The 20,604-nt window shown below is 45.6% G+C and overlaps 1 protein-coding gene across 2 annotated transcripts in view; it reads right to left on the bottom strand.

The window, feature by feature from the left end:
* ENTREP2 (endosomal transmembrane epsin interactor 2) overlaps positions 1 to 20,604 on the bottom strand; it is a 211,486-nt gene that overhangs the window by 22,078 nt on the left and 168,804 nt on the right. For both annotated transcript variants that reach the window (XM_079953278.1, XM_079953277.1), the window contains exon 4: positions 18,085 to 18,213. In XM_079953278.1, the coding sequence (XP_079809404.1) occupies positions 18,085 to 18,213 (129 nt within the window). The remainder of the gene's footprint in view (positions 1 to 18,084; positions 18,214 to 20,604) is intronic.

The raw sequence follows: 20,604 nt of genomic DNA, 5'->3' as shown, positions 1-20,604 counted from the left end.
AGGGCGGCGGCGGCGGCGGATGAGCACGAGGAGGAGGAGCACTTTCTTGGAAAGCTTTGGGGGCACTAAAAAAGATGGTTCTGTGCATGCGGAGGTCTCTCTCTCTCTGCCTTTCTCCTTCCCCCAACACACCTCTCTGCACACCATCCCTGGGTGAAGGGGGGAAAGTGGGCAAGGGCGGAGCTCGCTTGGAGGCGATGGGGGGGGGGAGAGAAAACTGCAGCAGAGCTGAGAGAATGTCCCCCTTCTCCACTTCCGGGCGTCGCCAGTCCGGCCCGGGGGGGGGGGGAGTTGTACTCCTGCAATCCAGCTGGTGGGCAGCTTCCCTCCCTTGCGGCTGGGGGAAACGCCATGACGACCCCCTTCTCTGCTGCCGGGCAATGGAAGTGTGGCTCTCAAAACGGAAGTGCACCCCCGAACGGAGTACGTTCGGATTCTACAAAAAAGTTTGCTAACCAGAACTCCTTCTTCCGGTTTTGAAGTGTTCGTGTTCCAAATAGTTTGTGAACTAAGCTGTTTGTAGACCGAGGTACCACTGTATGCAGTTGCTACAATTATTCCCAGTGGTTCTGAAAGGGAAGGGCAGCATCTTATATTTGAAGTCTTATGATGCTTAAGATGCTGTCCCGCTTCTTTTACACAAAAGGGGGCAGATACATCCCAGCAGCCCTTGAAGTTTTTCAAGCAAAACCTTTGGCGCAGTTACTGTATGGGGCACAAATCTGGACGGGGAACCACTGCTCCAGTCTTGAAACTGTTCAGTCTAAATTTCTAAGGCAGATATTCGGCGTCCCCCCCTGTGTTCCAAACGCAGCATTACGACTCGAGGCCTGCCTTCCATCTGTAGAAACTCAGACTTGGCAAAGAACATTCAACTACTGGCTTCGTCTTAATCTAAACCCACCTGGTCTACTGCCTCTAGTAATGCAAGATTCTCACAAAAGCAAGTGGTTCAAAACTGTGCATCAAAAACTCCTTACATGCGGTTTGCATTCACAGTCCCTACTATCAATGGGCCTCATTAAAGCAAAGAGTCTAATTGGCCAGCGCCTGAAAGACATTGAACGGCAAAACAACCTGACCATCTTAAAGAAACTGTGCCCATGGTATACCTACTTTCCCCCTTCTCATTTTGACTCCCCAGCCTCATATTTGTCTAAATTAACCATCCCAAAATACAGACGTGCCTTTACATTGGCTAGATGGGATGTTCTTCCTTCTGCCGTACTCGAAGGTCGTTACCAAAAGACTCCATTTGAAAAACGACTCTGCCCATGTGGAGATGGTAACACGGAAACAGTGTCCCATGTCCTTCTATCCTGCCCTATTTACAAAGACCTAAGGAATGAGATTATTACTCCACTTATTCTCTCCAACCCCGGCCGTTCACCAGACATTACACTGTATTTTCTCTTATCTGATACGGATAGTCAGATAACAGAGAAGGTCGCGAGGTACATCGAGAGAGCTGTGAAATTGAGGGCCACCATCTGAGTGACAGACTTGTTCATCTGACGGACCCCCTTTTGCCTGTTCTTTTCTTCTTTTTATTCTTATTTTTATTTTATTTTTAATTCTTGTCTAGCTGTGGCCTGTTGGCTTTGCTAATAAAGTTTTGATGAATGAATGAATGAAGTCTTATGAAAGCCTTGCTGGGAGAATGCCTGGAATCCAACGGTGAGCATAATTCTTCCAATGAAGAGAAAATCCTGGGGCAAAGACATTGATAAGGTGATGGCTCCTCATAAATGTACCTTTTAAAAATAAATCAGGCAGATAAAAGGGTCCCCCAGGAAGAGCTTTGTTCTGCATGAATGAAAGACACCAAAGTAGCTGCAAACAACTGAATTCTATCCAGCCCTCCAGGTCTAACCCCAAGATCTCAGCCTTGTCTCTTGACTTTCCTAACATACAAAGCAGAGGGTTTAAAAAGTGGTCTGTTTTATTCTTTGGTTTGTGGACCTGCAGATATTGCTGGATTCTCAGCTCCAACAGCCCTAGCCTGCATGCCCAAGGGTATCAGAGATGATGGGAGACAGCACTGAGCATGACTTGGAGTCCCTCAGGTTCCCCATCACTGGATTACAGGGCTAGAGTCATGGGACATGTCAGACCAAATCCAGAAGACCCTGGAAACCCATCTGGATCATGTAAACAGATATTGTCGCTCCCCAGCTGCCTTTGGCACTTAACTGCAGCCCCCACCAGCCCCCGTCAGCAGGACTATTCTGGCTGGGCTCATGGGAGTCTGTAGTCCAAAACAGCTGGAGGGCTCCAGGCTGGTGAAGGCTGTTGTGCAACATGACGGATGTCAGTATGCCACAAGCTTTGGCAAGAGTGTGATAACAGCGCCTGTGCTAAACAGCCACCACAAGATAAAGCATGGGTAGGCAAACTAAGGCCTGGGGTCGGATCCGGCCCAATTGCCTTCTAAATCTGGCCCACGGACGGTCCAGGAATCAGCGTGTTTTTACATGAGTAGAATGTGTCCTTTTATTTAAAATGCATCTCTGGGTTATTTGTGGGGCATAGGAATTCGTTCATTTCACCCCCAAAATACAGTCTGCCCCCCCCCACAAGGTCTGAGGGACAGCAGACTGGCCCCCTGCTGAAAGTTTGCTGACCCCTGAGATAAAACAATCAACTGAGACAGGAGATAACCTTTTCTGAGCATCTTCCTCCATCCTAAATACTGGAGCCAGTCTAGTTAAGCAAACAGATTTAAATCTGCCAAAAATTGATTGAGTTTATATCCCACCTTTCTCTCAGGGAGTTCTAGGTGGCTTCCATAGTTCTCCACCTCCTCATTTTATCCTCCCAACAATCCTGTGAGGTAGGCTAGGCTGAGAGGCAGTGACTGGCCCAAGGCCACCCAGTGAGCTTCACGGCCAAGTGGGAATTTGAACCCTGCTCTCCCAGGTCCAAGTCTGACACTCTGACCACCCACCCGGCTGGCTCTACAACATACGGTTACATCTCTCATGTTCAGTGCTGAATGCCTCAGTGCTGTCAGAAGAACAAGAATGCGGGCTGATTTTTTTGTACTCTATGTCAACTTGTTTTTAACAGCAGTTTTTAATCAGTATTTTTAAACGAGTTTTAAAATACAGCTTTCTGTAAACCACTTGGAGGTTTTTTTGATTAAGTGGTATACAAATCTTGTGTCAGAAATAGATAATCTACCACCTCCACTGATCCCATAACACACAGTTTGCCACAGTCGTGGAAAGGCCATTTGAGGCACGGCCAAGTGCTGCTGTCTGCTGTCAGTATATGGAAACATCACCGCTGCAGACAGCCAGATTGTTGACATCACATGATGCACCTATCTGTGGGAAAGAAGAATTTCCCAGGACGTTCACAGGCTGGATAAGTCTTTGTGAAGAGTGTAACTTGAAACCTTCTGTGTGTGCATGTTCAGGAAGTTTGTCAGACGTGCTAGAAGAACTGAACTGAAAGGACGTGTTTTTCTCTAGTGCTGTAATGTCAGAAATAAACATCATGTAAATAGATTTCTGGGACGCAGGTGGCGCTGTGGGTTAAAGCCTCAGCGCCTAGGGCTTGCCGATCGAAAGGTCGGCGGTTCGAATCCCTGCGGCGGGGTGCGCTCCCGCTGCTCGGTCCCAGCGCCTGCCAACCTAGCAGTTCGAAAGCACCTCCGGGTGCAAGTAGATAAATAGGGACCGCTTACCAGCGGGAAGGTAAACGGCGTTTCCGTGTGCGGCTCTGGCTCGCCAGAGCAGCGATGTCACGCTGGCCACGTGACCCGGAAGTGTCTCCGGACAGCGCTGGCCCCTGGCCTCTTAAGTGAGATGGGCGCACAACCCCAGAGCCTGTCAAGACTGGCCCGTATGGGCAGGGGTACCTTTACCTTTACCTTTAAATAGATTTCTGACTTATTTTCTTTCCCCTGTGGAAGCAGGAGGGAGGGGTTGTGCATTTTACCCACGCTTGGGAAAATGTCGCCTATCAAAATCTCCCTGGTCTGTCCGAGATATCAGCCAGAGGAGGTTACCGGTATGCAAGCTCCGAGGACAGTGAGAGGGGCCAGCCTCTGCGGAGGGGGCTTGCAAACTGACATCTGCCTCTGCTGAGTCCCTCCCCGTCTCCAGGGCTCTGGACAGAAGGCACCCAAGAACGGAATCCTACAAAGAGGAAGCTAAAATTAGCAGGAAACTTTGAGAGGTTCAATGCTTTGGAGAAGGGCTTAGTAAACTGTGATTTCAAAATCCCAAAGACCTATTTTGCAGCCTTGGAAACTTGAACAGACAAAAGTTACCAGGTTTCCTTTTGTTTTTTGTTTTTGCATTGCTGCATTCCATCAAGTGCAGCCTGTGGTTAATCCAAATCCAATCATACCATAACAATTTATCTGCAGAAAAATGACACCCTAATATTGTGTGCTCCCCCCCCCTTTCACAGTCCTGAAACCTGTTCCCGCTTAAAAACATAAGTACATGCACAAAGACACTGCCAGCTTTTCTGGGCATCTAACATCGAACCTGATCGTTCAAAACATGTTTACTTCTCTCCAAAGCAATACCTTTTAAGACTTCAGTGGATGAACTTCCTCTATAATCTCAGGAAATTACAGTAATTTGCAAACATCCTTTTCCTTTTGACAGCATTTCTTTACCAGGTCCTTAAATGGTGTGTGTGTGTGTGTGTGTGTGTGTGTGTGTGTGTGTGTGTGTGCTTAGAAATACTGGTGCCACTTTATAAATATTCGGGAAACACTCATGTTTATATCCAAAGGTCAGTTTTTTTCAAATTACAGGCCCTGGCTTCTAATGGCAAATGCACCCCCCAGTGAATCTTTGTTTCCAATTTATACATCAATGTTGTGATTGAAATGTGTACTTTGAGAGTCTGTTTTGCAAAAAAGGGCAGGCTGGAGGGAAGAGCCCAAGCGCAGTGGCAGGGAGGTTTCTGTGCCTGCAGCGCAGTCCCAGGCTCCGTCCCTCATGGCATCTCCCGAGAGGGCTGAGAAAGACTTCCTGGCTGAAACCCTGGAGAGCTGCCATTCAGTGTAGACAATGGCTCAATGAACCAATGGCCTGACTTGGTATAAGACAGTTATTCTGGCATTCTGTACTTCTCTCATCAGGGGAAGAGCCTCAGCTCACTGGAAGAGGACTTGTTTTGCATGCCAGAGGTTCAATCTCCAGCATGTCCGGGGGCTGGGGGGCTGGGAATGTCCCTTGTCTAAATCCCTAGAGAGCTGCCAATCAGTGTAGGCAATACTGAGCTAGATGGATAAAGGGTTGGATTCTGCATAAGGCAGCTTCCTCATTTCCTAATCAAATTGGCAGTTCCTGCAGAGGTACAAGGACTGGAGGATCTTATCATTTTTAAGGGAAGGGCCATCACTCAGTGATGGACACTTAACTTTGCATGCAGAAGGCAGGGGCAGAGGAAGGGGGCGGTGGGGGCGGACTGCCCCTGGTGTCTTCGCTGAGAGGGGTGACATTCGGCACGTTGCCCACCCATAACTCCCAAGCCTTCCCCGATGGGTTGGGGGAAAGGGGGAGCTGCACCTCTTTGCCAGTGGCATTCCACCTTCCCCCTTCGTTTTGACAGCTTGGGGAGGGCTTGGGAGTCGCAGGTGGGCGGTGCACAAAATGTCCGCCATCGGTGGCTCACTCCGCCCCTGGCTGCAGGGTGCCACACCACTCCGTGCACCCGAGTGGCTATCCTGCACCTGGGAGGGCACCCTCCGTGCCCCGCCCCCCCTCGGGAGTGCACCCAGCCTGGGCAGCGCTGGCATATGCTCCACCGCTGCATTCAGGGGTTCAAATTGGGAATCTGCTGTGGAATGCAGGATACCGGTATTTCAGCCCCACGTTTTATAAGGGAAGGAATCCCCATGAGCAGTTGCAGAAAAAATCTTTGTAGAAGACTTTTATAAATCTACAAACAAAATGACGAGTCCCTAGCACATGAAAATCAGTGAATCTCAAAAGTCTACCCTGGGGACCAGCAACAGTAGGGAGAACTGATATTCGGGTGACCAGGAAAGCAACCAAGAAGCTGGGAAACCTCTGACTCAGAGATTCCCCTAACCATGAATTTACAGAGTGGTCTTAACGTAAGCAAGAAATTATTTCACAGTATCAGACGTCTCCACACCTCTGCCACACTGCAATATGGAGCTAATAAATGCCTGTCCCCACAGAGTTGTTATAAAACTTTTCATTTTTAGAAAAGGGATGCTGGACTAGATGAATCCTTAGTCTGATTCACCAGTACTACTGAATCAAGTTGCTGTAATTCAAAGTGGTGTTCAAACCCATGGAAACAACTAAATATTTGTTTATTTGTCTATTCAAATCTTTTTCGCTCAGTGTTTATTTCCACATTTTGTACCCAATCTTTGCATAAGCTTACATCTAACAAAAAAGTGTCTTTTAAAAGTGCCAGAATCATACTGGTATTCAAAAGCATACTGCCTCCAAGCAGTTGCCAAATGTTCCAAATGACCAGTACCCTGGAGTTATGATTTGTGTTGTTCTGAGTGTTCAAAGCAAGCTGCATTCTAACTGCCTCAGAACTCCAAGGGGCAGTTGCTGCAGTGCTCAGACCAGCTTCAAGGTCTTTCTCTTCACGAAGAGAAAGCCCTGGAAAAAGCCCTTGCAGACCAGAGACTAGTTGAAGAACTGATTTCATGTAGGTGCATAAATGCAGCACTCCTCAGTTCCCCACCAACATAGCAGTGTTTTCCCAGATAAGAACAAATTGACTTTTATTTCCTTTTGTCCTGTCTGAGAGCCACTTGGTAGGCTTTTCACATTTTGGGTGTGTGTGTGTGTGTGTGTGTGTGTGAGAGAGAGAGAGAGAGAGAGAGAGAGAGAGGGAGGGAGGGAATATGAGGACTAAAGCAAGAAAGGATTCTTTCCTGAACAGTAGCTGTATTGCGTAACTTTGGTTGGATCATGCTTAACATTTTAACAATGGAGAGGGAAGGGAGGGGAGCATAGGAATGCAGAGGAGGAGTGGACAAGACAAGAGCCCAATTATCTGCATGGAGGGGGTCCATAAGAACATAAGGGGTTGTGCGGTTGTGCAATTTCTTCACCCCTGGGGAAGTCTGATTCCTGGCACTTATGACTGCAGGTACAGCAGACTTTTCCATTCCTATGTCTCAAGGTGGGAAATGCAGAATTTGCCCTAGAATGATGGCATTGTTTTAGCTGCACATCACTGTTGGCTCAAACTTTAGAAGATGTCCATATGATACTGTGCCTAAGTATCTAACGGTTATCTTTTGCCTGTGTTTTTCTCCAGCTTGCCTCCTATCGCCAGCCTTCCCAGTACCAAAGCTAAAGTTCCACCCCAGGCGCATTATGGCTCCTTTTCGGTATGGCTGTTGTGCAGGGTATCCTGTTTGCAACTGGGTGCCTTTGTCCTGGCTCTTATGGGCTGCATTTTGAGCATCTGCTCCACATCTGCCAACCTTGAATGGAGAGAGTGGCAGGTTGAGAACATCATGGGCAGCAACAAACCTGGCACTGTAGGGACTGGGATCTGGGGTGCCTGTTCTATGCGTAGAATTACAATGAAGAAAATCAACATTATATGCATACCATTAAATGATGAGGAGTCCCTACCCTCTGAAATCATCCTTGCCCAGGACTTGATGCCATTGGCCTCAATTGCCAATGCGGTGACCGTTTTTTTGTATTGCCTTTGCACTAACATCTTTGCGCCTGGAAAACACGATGATTTCATTACTACCTTCTTTTCCATTGGAGCAATGATGGACGTGGCAGCAGGTACATATGTACTTATTTCCATTTTGTGGAATCTGCATTCTATATTAAACAAACAAAGGAATTCAGCTTCCTGGGGTTTTGGGAGTGCCTCCCATTCCAACAGAACATGTTGGAATTTGTATCTACGTGAGGTTTATTGCTGCAGCTTCACAGCTCTTAAGTGGAACGCTGGTTCTGGGTGAAAAGTATTTTTGGAAAATGAGTGAAATAAACACTTCAAACGAAAAATTTGTAAACGACCCAGAAAGTGTTACAGACACTGAAAGCCCATCGCTGAGGGTGAAGTGCAGGCAGTATTACTCTTCTGCGACACTTGAGTGTGAAGAAATACCCACTATTTGGCAGAGATATCAAAGTCAAATTAAAACGGAAACCATGCCAGACACATTAGGAATGTGGCTAAGGAATGTCCCCAGTCCTGTGACTGGCTTTTTTTTAACAGTAGCATAGAACGTTGTGTATATTTATTATCAAATTTGTTGGTTTTTATCTTTTCTTATGCATATTTTCTTCATGACCCCATGCTCTGGTCCATGGGGGTCACGAAGAGCCAGACACGACTAACTAAGTAAACAACAACAAATGCATATTCTGTTTGATTTTTTCTTTTTAACTGAATGCTTCTGTATCCTACCCTGGGATGCTTACAACATAGTTAACCCTAACTATAAATAGGAGGAATAAATGAAAAGCATAAAACTGGTATACCATATTTTTCGCTCTACAAGACGCACCAGACCATAAGACGCATCTAGTTTTTGGAGGAGGAAAACAAGAAAAAAAATATTCTGAATCCCAGAAACCAGAATAGCAAGAGGGATCTGGCTTCTAGGATAGCCTCTTGCTGTTCTGGCTTCTGGGATAGCCGTGCGAAGCCTCTTCCGGGCAGCGGGAGGAAGGCTCCCCCAAGAGCCACACTCCCTTTAAAGAGCGAGTGGCGCTCGCTCCCTTTAAAGGGAGTGTTGAGCAGAGCCTCCCGCCTGCATTCGCTCCATAGGACGCACACACATTTCCCCTTACTTTTTAGAAGGGGAAAAGTGTGTCTTATAGAGCGAAAAATACGGTATTTAGGTATTTATTTTATGCTATATCTCTTTCCTGAACAAATATAATCTGAACAAATAAAATAAAATTTATTTTAGCAATAAAAAGAATTCGATCTCATAGCACACTTATGCTGGAGTGCTTATTTTGTTGCAGACTCTACCATCTATAGTGCTTTTCAAATTTTCTGCATTTCAGAAGCACTGCAAATTGCAAAAGGTTCTGGGGCATGCTTGCTCTCTCTCTCTCTCTCTCTCTCTCTCTCTCTCTCTCTGTGTGTGTGTGTGTGTGTATGTGCAGTCTGTTTTACAGAGAATACTGGCCAAGCCTCTGAGTGCCTGTGTGCTGCTCCCAGCCCTGGCCAGGAAGAACAATGATCAGGAACACTCGGTTTCAGTGCCCCAGAGATACCTAGGCCACTTCCAGCTTTAGGCAGAATAAAAAATTAAAAACAAAACAAAATAGCACCACACACCAAAGAAGTGAGACGTAATTAAATATGATGAAATATCTGTGAACAAAAAATAACCATGTCTTTTACCAAATCATACCTCTCATTTGCTTAAATTTTCAGCTCTAAGCTGAGAGTGTGCATCACATTTTGGTCTGCTGCAGGTAGAAACAAGTTGAGAGAAGAATCAAATACCCCCCAAAATAAGGACTATATCTGAGGCTCACTTAATTATACAAACTATAATTTTGAACAGATCCATGTTTTCTTAGAGTTCTGTAAATTTTTCAGTTTTTAGGCTTCCAGAAGGTTGGTTTTGCTGCCAAATTTCACCAGCTCTTATTTTACTTTATTGCTAAATACAATTTGCTTTCCCGCAGTGATTTGCAGCTAGGAATGACTTTGACAGAAGACGACGGGTATTTAGGAACAAATTTCCCTGTACAACACAGTAAAATTGTTATCTATACAGACTGTACTCTCTGCGTCTATAATCCATACTGTAAAAGGAAAAATACACTACACATTTGTAAAAGTCAACAGTTTCATAACGAAACCTTGGACATAGTAATCTTTGACCTGCGTATCCAGCCTAAGCCAGTACTTTCCTGATAACTGCTGGTGTCATTGTTCTCCATCTCAACCAACTTGCTCACTTCATCCTTTGATTTCTCAAAATTTGTTCTTGAGTAAGTTATAATGATACCTGTCAGAGTCACCTGGTCCCTGTGCTGGCTTATTAGACATTGTTTACTTTGTTGACATTGGGGTATTTGAACTTTTCCATAGAAAGCCTAACAGGGAGGATTTTGTTTCCTAACACAAACATATTTTTGCTTTTTGCTTTGCTAGAACATAGCAACATAACTTTTGTATAGTAGAGCATACAGTTATTTTATTATTTCATTATTATTTATTTTAAAGCATCTTTGTCCTTCACCCCCCCCCCCGAGCAGAGGAAGGGGGGTGCAGTGGGTGCGACCTGCCCCAGGTGTCATCCCTGGGGGGGGGTGACATTACTGCCCCGCCCCCTGGGATGCTCGCCCTGCCCCTGCAGGTGGCTAGCCCTGCCCCCAGGTGCACAGCATGTGTGGCGCTTCGGGGGTGGGAGCAGCTAGCTCCACCTCTGGCAGAAGGTCCTGGATTCATTCACCACCATCTCCAGCTAGGGCTGTCAGTGTAGACAATATGAAGCTGGACGGACAGTCGATATCAGGCAGCTTCCTATGTTCCTGTGAGGGGTGTTTGGAGGGTGCAAACTAAAGGGCTGCTCTTCAGTCTTGCCTTCTGGTTTGCCCTCGCTGGTTCTCCTGACTACGGGTTGCCTCCTACACCTCCTGCATCTTGGGTCTCCGCAGACCGTTGTCCTCAACCCAGACCTGGCAGTGTGCAAGAACCCAAGAGTGGGTTTCAGCTGAAAGACAACCACGTCCCTCCAAATTGGATTGGGGCAGCCTTACTGGGAAGACTTGTTAAAATCTGTGCAGCTCCAATTTTCAGTGAAACTGATGGACAGTAGCTTTCAGTCTGACATAGGAAAGCAAGGTTTACTTGCAGAGTTTCCTGCTGAAAGATGCAGTGATGGTCACAGGTGTGGATGACTTTTGAAAGGGAAGGTGACAAATCCCATCAGTCAGTGGCTATAAGCAATTACACCTAGACAGAGCCTCTAGAACTAAATGTGGATTAGTACAATTTATGAACCAATACTTGGCAAGGCAATAATGCTTAGAAGACCTTATGGAATATAAGGGTATCAGTCACTGATTCTTATATTGTTATATTGTGGGATCCAACACCCTGGGGCTCCTGGTATGTATCTAGGTTTTTAATCTCAGACCAGGTGTGGGAATTCTCTGGTTTACAGGCCAAATGCGTTAAGGGACATGACTTGATGTCAGGGAACTGCAGGCAGCGAGGGAGGAAAGAATTAGAGGATACAGGGAACGATCTCCACTGCTCAGTACTGAGTCCTCCTCAGAAGACAGAGAAGAGGATAGTGAGTCTGGGGAGGAAGGGGTGCTTCAGAGAGAGGGGGATCCACGTCACAGGGGAAAACGGAAGGGGCTGAGCCGTTGGCTCTGTTGGTCTCGAGGGAGAGGGAAAAGAGAAAGTAGTTAGAGCAACGCGTCATGAGAGACGGGTCGCTTTCTTTATTCTGCATGTAATCTTGTCAGAAGGAAATAAAGAAAGGAATTTATGGCTGGCTGCCGGGAGTGTTTCTCTGCTAAGTGCAGCAATGCATGCAACTGGCTAGCTGACACTTGAGGTGTGTCCTGAAGGCCCCACTTGACCCACAGGCTGCAAATTCTGCACCGCTGTCATAGTAGTATGGATAAAGCAGTATTGATAAAGCAGTAAAGAAAATGCAGCTGACCTGGTATGGGAGGACCTCTTGCTCAACTTCCCTGCATAGGATTGGCTTCCCTCGGAGAAATAAGATTCATAGCTCTTTAGCAAAGCTCTTCTAATTCCCTTGAACTTTTGGAGGCACATTCCACAAACATGGAAAGGGCAGAATTAGTGTGCAGATGCCGAAAGACACTCTTGTAATCAATAACCCTAAAGGTGACGGACTGACATTGTTTCTGACAAAGGCCTGATAACAAGCCCAGTTTGGCAATACTGTAAAGAAGACTTCTTTTACCCTTGATTGACTTCAATTACGCTGCTTCATTGCTGATATACCCACAATAACAGGAGGAGAGATAATGAGCAGTAAAGCTTTTTCACCCATGAAATTGCTCTCCGTGTACTCCTTTTACTTGGGAAGCTCAAGGACAGGCATGTGTTCTTTTCTTTTTAAAAAGGTTTTAATTTTATTTTAAATGATAAATGACAGTGGTCTAACTGGTTGCTGCTGAAGAAAAGAGAGCTGCTTACCTACCAGGCTCTTCAGCACAACTATTACCTGTTGTGATAAAGTCTTGTTTGTGGGCTTCCCACAGGCATCCATTTGGCCCCTGTGAGAAGAGGACCCTGGACTAGATGGGTCACTAGCCTGATCCATCGGGTTCTTCTTACGTTCTTATGAGAGATAACTTGGTTCTGACTAGACATCAGAAGCTTAATAACTTTGTAACCCACCTGCACCTTCAGAGAGAGTGAGTTCCACAGCCAGGGTGCCACCATAGTGGAGTGCCACCCATGCCAACGGGAAAGCATAAAGGGCCACCCGTGCCAAATTTAGGGCACAAACAAGTCAGAAAAGGGAGAGAAGCTCTGAGAGGTACCTGGCCCCAGCTTAATTAATGAAAACATCTTGAATTGGGCTCAGTGCAGATCCTGCAGAATGGGTTTTACATGAATTCGCTGCCGTTTCTGGACTGCCTTCAAAGGAAGCCCCACAGACAGCACAATACAATAATCAAGATGTGATGTTACCAGAACTCACAGCACTGCGGCAAGGCTATGCCAAACCAGGGACTTGAGTTGATAGCAACCATTTCAAAAATCCAAGACATGTTTTTATCTTGTTCCATCACTGCTCCATTCTGACAAGAGGAGGTCAAGTTTTAACTTTCTTCACAGCTTGGACTAAATGTTTTCTGCCTTCAAATACATCTTCTGAGACAGCTGGAGCAGCGGCACACAATGGGCAAAAGAAAGAAGACACGGTGGTCTCATGTCACCATGAGACAGAATATCTGACCTACTGTGGTTTACTGAGAATGGTCATGCATGCTGCCCGATTGCGCCCACTTTGCTCCTTCCCTTGACACAAGCGTCTGGTAATGGTTTGCTGCTCCCTGATAAGCCAAGATCAGCACACAGACCATGGCTTCAGGTTGGCTGGGTTTGTGGTTTGGTTCCCCTTCTGCTCATGCTATGGAAGGAGGAGAGTGGAAGTGATTGCAAAGTGTGCACCATCCTGCTGCCAGCTCCCAGTAAAGCTTAGTAAGTTTGGACAGAATGTTTGGAATCTGGATGCTGTCCGTGATAATATGTCTGGGTTATTGTGATGCTCAAATGGAAGTGTTTTAGCACAGACTCTCTTAAAACTTGAAAACATGGGGTGTTCCCCTCTTTCCTTATAGGCAGAGCCTTTTTTGCCACTCCTAGATTAAAATATGGAAGTGTAACATGAAGTAAGATAAAACTGCTTCAGGGGCCCAATTTGTCTCCTGTGATGCCAACTGAGCACCTTCAGTTTAGCACGATTTCAGAGTGAGATAATTTTGCAGTCATTTCTAGCAAGAGAAAAACTGCAGTTCTGAATTAAAATATTTATTTTTCCTTAATATGTAGGAGGTTGTGGAGCTATTTCATAATCTAATCTTGATGTAATGCTTTTGTAGTTACTCCAGGGATGACTTTACTTTTAATAAAACTTTTAAACCGGGGGGAGGGAATATTTTAACTCAATGCCTAATGATGTAAAAATGGTCTCTTAGGACTTAGCATTCGGGGTTTGGTTAATGCCTCCAAGGCAACAAATCTTTGTTTATTGTATTGTTATTATTTTTAATGTTGGAGCTGGAGTGAAAACGAATGCCATTTATTTTACTGTAATGTGCTTTATAGTAAAGCTTTGTTGCAACAAGGAAACAGATAAAGAACAGAACAGAGCAGGAACTTGGGCAGCAGATGCTTTGCAAGCAGGAGACCTGAGGATCAGTCCCGGGCACCTCTTAGCTGAGAGCACTGCAGAGGCTTGAACGAGATGGTCCTTTGGGTTCCTTCCAAATCTAGAATTCTATGACTCTAGGTAGGCAAGGGATTGGAAAAGATTCCTATTAACGCTTAGAGAGCCACTGCCAGCCAATGAAGACCAGACTTCCCCAACCATGTGCCCTCCAGATGCTTTGGAATACCAACACCCTTGACCATGGGCAAAGATGACTGCAGTTGATGGGACTTTGGAGTCCAAGACCAGGGAAGGCAGTTGCAGTCAACACTAAGGTACACAGACCATTAGTCTGACACAGTATGAGGCAACCGTGTTTCTATGAAAGTGGAGCAAATTTTGGAGCGAAGAGCAATAGCTCAGTAATAGAAGGCCATAACTTTAATTGCTGGCAAGTGCAGTAGAAGGGGAAGGGAAAGAGCTCTATGGGAGAGCCACTGCCAGTCAAAACAGACAATATCAGGTGAGATGGGCAAACTGCGTGACCTGGGATGAGTCAGCTTCCTAGGTTCCTAAGTTCTCCACCCCAACATCAGAGCAAAAGAAGAGCCTGGCTGTTGGATCAGCTGTGTCAGCACAAAAACCTGCATATTCCTGGGCCAAAAGAAAGAAGTTGGCCTAATAATAAAAAATAATAAAGAAGCCAGGCCAGCTATTCTGTACTTGGTGACCCAGGGCCATGAGCATTTAAGCAGTGCATCTTTTGATGCTGTGGCCAAGGATTTCATGCACTGGACCTTGTCAACTGTTCAAATGTCAAGTTCACTGAAGGCCAATTAATTGTGAGATAAGACACTCTATAAATCAATAAAATAAATACAGGGCTGTCATTGGCAATAGCTTAATGATCCCTCTTACCTACTCCTCAGTCATGGACTTCTGCTATTCACTTTTATGTAATTTGTTTTTTTCCAAACAATCTCCCTCCATCACAAAAAAATCATATATAATGTAGTCATTCTATTATTGAAACACCTGAGAAATAGAGCAGGGGAAAGAGGGCATAACAGGAAACCTTTGTTTGAGATATGGAAATCCTCTGAGATACAGTCGTCATACCCTCCATATGAGTAGCTCTCCTGCGCTAGTTATTGCCCACATTTGCTTATTGGATTTCACGGCTTATAGTAACAGTGCAGCTTGGGCTGTCTGAGGTGGTTATGGAGAAGAACAAAAGGACCGCTGCTCATGTGTCAGGGTGGGATGTGAATGGGCTGGACATTATTAGGTTCAAACACTACTCTGCAAAGACACCAAACTGTTTTCTTGCGCTCTGCACCATCAAGTAGGCATCATCACCACCAGGCCATACTATAATAACACATTATGAGCGTGAGGGGGTGGAGGCCCCTTCCAGAACTGGGGCAGCCTGATAATGAGGGTCCAGCAGGAACCTGCTCTCTCACCTCACCCATCTCCCTGTCCGGCCCCACCTCTCACTCATTCCACAGTGCCTGTCACACCATCTCCCCCAGTGCCATCAGACACACTAGCTCCACTAGCTCTGCCCACCTGCAACTGCTGATCTTCTGACAAAAAGGTGTAACTTGCCCCTCAGATCCGCCTCCGTACCCGAGAACTAGGAAGTAGCCAATGTAACACTAATTTTTCAAATGGGATCTGGGCAGGGTGAGAGGGTGGATCCTAGAAATTACAGGTTTGTCTCTGTAAAACTGGCAAAAAGTAATATTAATGATAAAATAAACAAGCATATAGAAGAATAAGTTTTGCTGAAGTAAAGCCAGCATGGTTTCTGCAAGGGCAAGCCCTGCCTCATGAACCTATCAGAATTCTTTCAGGGTGTCAAAAAGCATAAAAATAGAGATGATCCCATTGATACTATGTACTTGGATTTTCAAAAAAAGCTTTCAGCAAGGCACTTCACCAAAGCTGTCTGAGTAGGCTTAGCAAACATGGAATATGAGGAGAGGTCCTCTTGTGGATCAGGAATTCATTAAATTGCAGGAAGCAGAGAATGGGAAAAATGGACAGTTCACTGGGTAGAAAAGAGTAGAAAGTGGAGTCCCGCAAGGATAAGTATCGGAACCTGTGCTTTTTAACTTGTTCATAAGCAATCTAGAGTTAAGAAGAAGAAGAAGAAGAAGAAGAAGAAGAAGAAGAAGAAGAAGAAGAAGGAGGAGGAGGAGGAGGAGATTGGATAAATTCCTGTGGATGGCTACTGCCCCTGGCTAGGCTCTGCCTCCATAGTCGGAGGCAGTAATGCTCTGAATACCAGTTTCTGGGAATAATGGGCAGGAAAAGTGCTCTTGCACTCAGGTCCAGCTTGCTGGTTCCCCACAGGCATCTGGTTGGCCACTGTGACAACAGGGCTGTGCTGGACTACATGGGCCATTGGCCTGATCCAGCAGGGAGCTTCTTACGTTCCTATGAATTCAACAGGTTGTCCCTTCCAACTCAGAAATTCTATGAATCTATGAATCTATCTTACCCCCTTTTAAAGCTACTCGTTGAACACAAGGCACATGCATCTCCCGTGTTCTGGCTTTTCTGTGCCACTTCCTTTTGTCAAGCAAATGGCCGCACCAAACCCCATTGTGCCGAACAGCGGTTTTCACTCACAGCAGCCTGTAGCAATTACAGTGGTACCTCGAGTTACAGACGCTTCAGGTTACAGACTCCACTAACCCAGAAATAGTCCCTCGGGTTAAGGACTTTGCTCCAGGATGAGAACAGTAATCGTGCTCTGGCAGCGCGGCAGGAGCAGGAGGCCCCATTAGCTAAAGTGGTGCTTCAGGTTAAGAACAGTTTCAGGTTAAGAACGGACCTCCGGAACGAATTAAGTACTTAACCAGAGGTACCACTGTACTAATCATAATTATAGAAAGGAAACGTTATCGCTGTCAGTGTTTACTTGATTAGCTGTAATTTCTTCACAAGCTTAGCAAGACTCCTGTGATAGGAAGAGTTGGGGAGAGATGAAATGCAATGCCAGTACAAAAAACCAAACCTGAAACTCAAAACGAGAGGCCTTTTGTTAAGAAATAGGTTTCACATATTCCCTAATTCTCTCCCTTTGAAGGAGGTTGGTGGGGGTGCAGGGGGTGGGATAGGAGAAGCTGCATATCACACAGTTCTCATTTTTGCAGAGAATGGGCATGCATGGCTATAGAGAAGTCCTCTGGAACTGTCAGGCTGAGCTAAGGTTGGCCTCCTGACAGATCAGAGAACACTGGGCCAACTGGCAGGGGGCAGAAGAGTCTAGTATTTAATGACATAAATCTAGCAGAGAAAAGAGCCAAGTGCAACAATACATCAAATGAAACAGATAAGAATAAACACAATCAGTGAAACGTAGGAGCGACTTAACATGCATGATTCTCATTTTTTAAATGGCACCTGCAGTTAGCGGAGCTGATCACAATCTCTCTCTCTCTGTACTACAGACAGTCTCAATACAAATTCACACACACATGCAGGTAGGGAAGCAATGTTCCCTGTTGCTCCAGCAGATGATATCACTCGTGCTGTAGAAAAGGGCCAGGAGTTATATGCTCCTGCATTTCCCCTCTGTAACACCACTGTTTGACATCCAAGCAAAATGAGACTGGCTAAAAGAATTGATGCTTTTGAATTATGGTGCTGGAGGAGACTCTTGAGAATCCCATGGGCTGCAAGAAGATCAAACCTATCCATTCTGAAGGAAATCAGCCCTGAGTGCTCGCTGGAAGGACAGATCCTGAAGCTGAGGCTCCAAGACTCTGGCCACCTCATGAGAAGAGAAGACTCCCTGGAAAAGACCCTGATGTTTGGAAAGATGAGAGCACAAGGAGAAGGGGACGACAGAGGACGAGATGGTTGGACAGTGTTCTCGAAGCTACCAGCATGAGTTTGACCAAACTGCGGGAGGCAGTGGAAGACAGGAGTGCCTGGCGTGCTCTGGTCCATGAGTTCACGAAGAGTCGGACATGACTAATCAACAAAAATTGCTCATCTATGTTGTGTGTGCCCAGTCCTCTGTGTTTATTTGGAAGGATGGTCAACTGAGTTTACTGGGACTTGACTCACATAATGGTACACGCCCCCCCCCACAGGATGGCAGGTCAAATCCCTCTAATATTGAATGGTTCTCAGCATGCTTTAGTATTTCTGCATCTCCCATTTCCAGAGGTTTTGATTTTGTCACAAAGAAAGCTAGCAAAAGAGGAGGAGGGAATTTATCTGCATCTCACCTTCAGGGTCAGCCTGACGGTGTTGCATTCCTGCAAAGGGTTCAGTTTTAGCATCTCGCCCAGGCTGCAGCCAGAGGGCTGGTGTTGTAGCTCACAGCAAACGCAGACACTGTCACTGTCAAATTTAATCTGAGAAAAGAATAAAAAAGAACAGGCCAAAGTTTTAGTAAGTGCAAAACAAACAACCAAACAACACCCCAAACCTAAAGAGGATTCAATAACATGACTTGATTTGGTCAACTAAGGTACGAATGCTAAAAACTAGGGAATGAATGTTTCCAAAAGTATCAAATCATGTTTTTTTAACCCTCTGGGAAGTATAGGCAGAACACTTTGCTACTCGCAAGGTGATTTGGGGGGGCCATCCTTTCATTGTAACCTTCGCTGGCAGCTTCATTACAGGTGCCCTCGATGACTCAGGCTTTCCTCCAGCTGATCTGATAGCATGGAAAGTAAATTAGATGAACAGAATCCTAGGAAGAAGGAAGCTGAGTCAGGAGGCTGAGCCTAGAGGAGGAGGAAGAGGAAGGCCTCTTACCTTCCAAACCTTTTCACATGTTCTACTGCAAGTCAGGTGTCCCCCATCTTATATTTGTGCAGCTGGTTCTTCCTGCCTAAATGTGGAACCTGACATTTGCACCAATGGAATTCATTTTGTTAGTTTTGGCTCAGTTCTCCAATTTTTTAAGGTCATCTTGAATCTGATTTCTATCTTCTGCGGCATTAGCTACTCCTTCCAGTTTGGTGTCATCCACAAATTGGATGAGCATCCCCTCAATTCCTTCATCCAAGTCGTTTATAAAGACACTGAACAACAACGGAGCCAGGACAGAACCCTGTGGCACCCCACTTGTCACTTTTTCCAGGGTGACGGGGAACCATTAATGAGTCCTCTTTGGGTTTGGTCAGTCAGTCAGCTATAAATCCACCTAACAGTTACCTCATTCAACCCACTTTTTACTAGCTTTTCCACAGGAATATCATGGGGGATTTTATCAAAAGCCTTACTGAAATGAAAATATACTACGTCTACAGCATTCCCCTGATCCACCAAGCTTGTAACTCCATCAAAAAAAGAAATGAGGTTTGTCTGGTATGACTTGCATCCTTTTCTAAGTGCCTACAGACGAATTGTTGAATTATCTGTTCTAGGACCTTTCCTGGTATTGAGGTGAAGCTCACCAGTCGGTAGTTACCTGGATTTTCTTGCTAAGGAGCACAACATCTGCTTTCCATGCAAAATGTCCCAGTTCATCTCCAGGAAGAACTGGAGATGAAAGATTCATTTCCAAAACCACAGAAAGGCAGATCTCCTGCTTATCAACAAGCAGGGGCTAAATTTGTTGCACAGAGAGCATCCCAATCTGACACTTCCAATGGGGTTGGGCTAGATGACCCTTGGGATCCCTTCCAGTTCTATAAGTCTATGCTTCTATGAAAAGGAACATACAAAATGCATACTTCACTAACAAATGCATTATACAACAGTGGAAAGTACATATTTCGTGTAAAAAGTAAATATTTTATGTGGGGGAATGTGTACAAAATGCGTAAAGGAACAGGGCACAATGACAATGCAACAGGATGGGGTGGGCCATTGACTGGAAGACCAAAAGGGGGCAGATTAATTGCTCAGCCTTCAGCTCCTTACAACCCCATCTTTATATTTTGGAAGGGCAGCTGGCAGAAATTTAGAAATTTACAGCATCCCAACTTTTTGCTCCCGTTGTTGACAGTTGCCAAAGGCTGATAAAAGCTTGCCAGAGAAACAACAAAGATCAAAAATAGATTTTTTTAAAACAGAAGCCCTCCTTGTGTACTCGTAGTGTTGGCTCACTGGCAGCTTGGGGTGTCCTCTGAGGCATTTACAGAGCTGGCCAGGGCAGGAAAGAGGGGAGAGGGGATCCCTCTGTTCTATTCTTCGCTCTGGCTCCGACCTGCTGGGGTATCTTGGCCAAGCATGGCACAGACTTTGTGGCTCACATTGAACTCTATAAAATAATTCCAGCCTCCCACACAGCCGCAGCATTAGTCTTAATTAACTGATAGTTGTCAAATACCAAGGGGGGTGGGGAGAGAGAAATACAGTGGTACCTCGGGTTACATACGCTTCAGGTTACAGACTCCACTAACCCAGAAATAGTGCTTCAGGTTAAGAACTTTGCCTCAGGATGAGAACAGAAATTGTGCTCCGGCGGCGCGGAAGCAGCGAGACGCCCCATTAGTTAAAGTGGTGCTTCAGGTTAAGAACAGTTTCAGGTTAAGTACAGACCTCCGGAACGAATTAAGTACTTAACCTGAGGTACCACTGTAGCTATCATCATCCTTTAAAATATGATACCTCTTTTTGGACTTCTGGGCATAAATATGTATTTATTTCAGGAATTATAATCTGCTGCTCTTCTCAAATGAGGTCTCAAAGCAGAGGAACAACAGGGGGAGTGCAGAAGGCCCCCCCCTGTATTTCTAAGGGACAGAGGCTCTCTTCTCATGTGAACCAATGGTGGGTTCTGTGTGGGG

Source organism: Podarcis cretensis (assembly GCF_951804945.1).
Source record: "Podarcis cretensis genome assembly, chromosome: 14".
In the NCBI taxonomy this organism is placed as follows: Eukaryota; Metazoa; Chordata; class Lepidosauria; order Squamata; family Lacertidae; genus Podarcis; species Podarcis cretensis.
The sequence above is the reverse complement of the archived record's forward strand: the minus strand, read 5'-3'. Positions and strand labels throughout refer to the sequence as shown.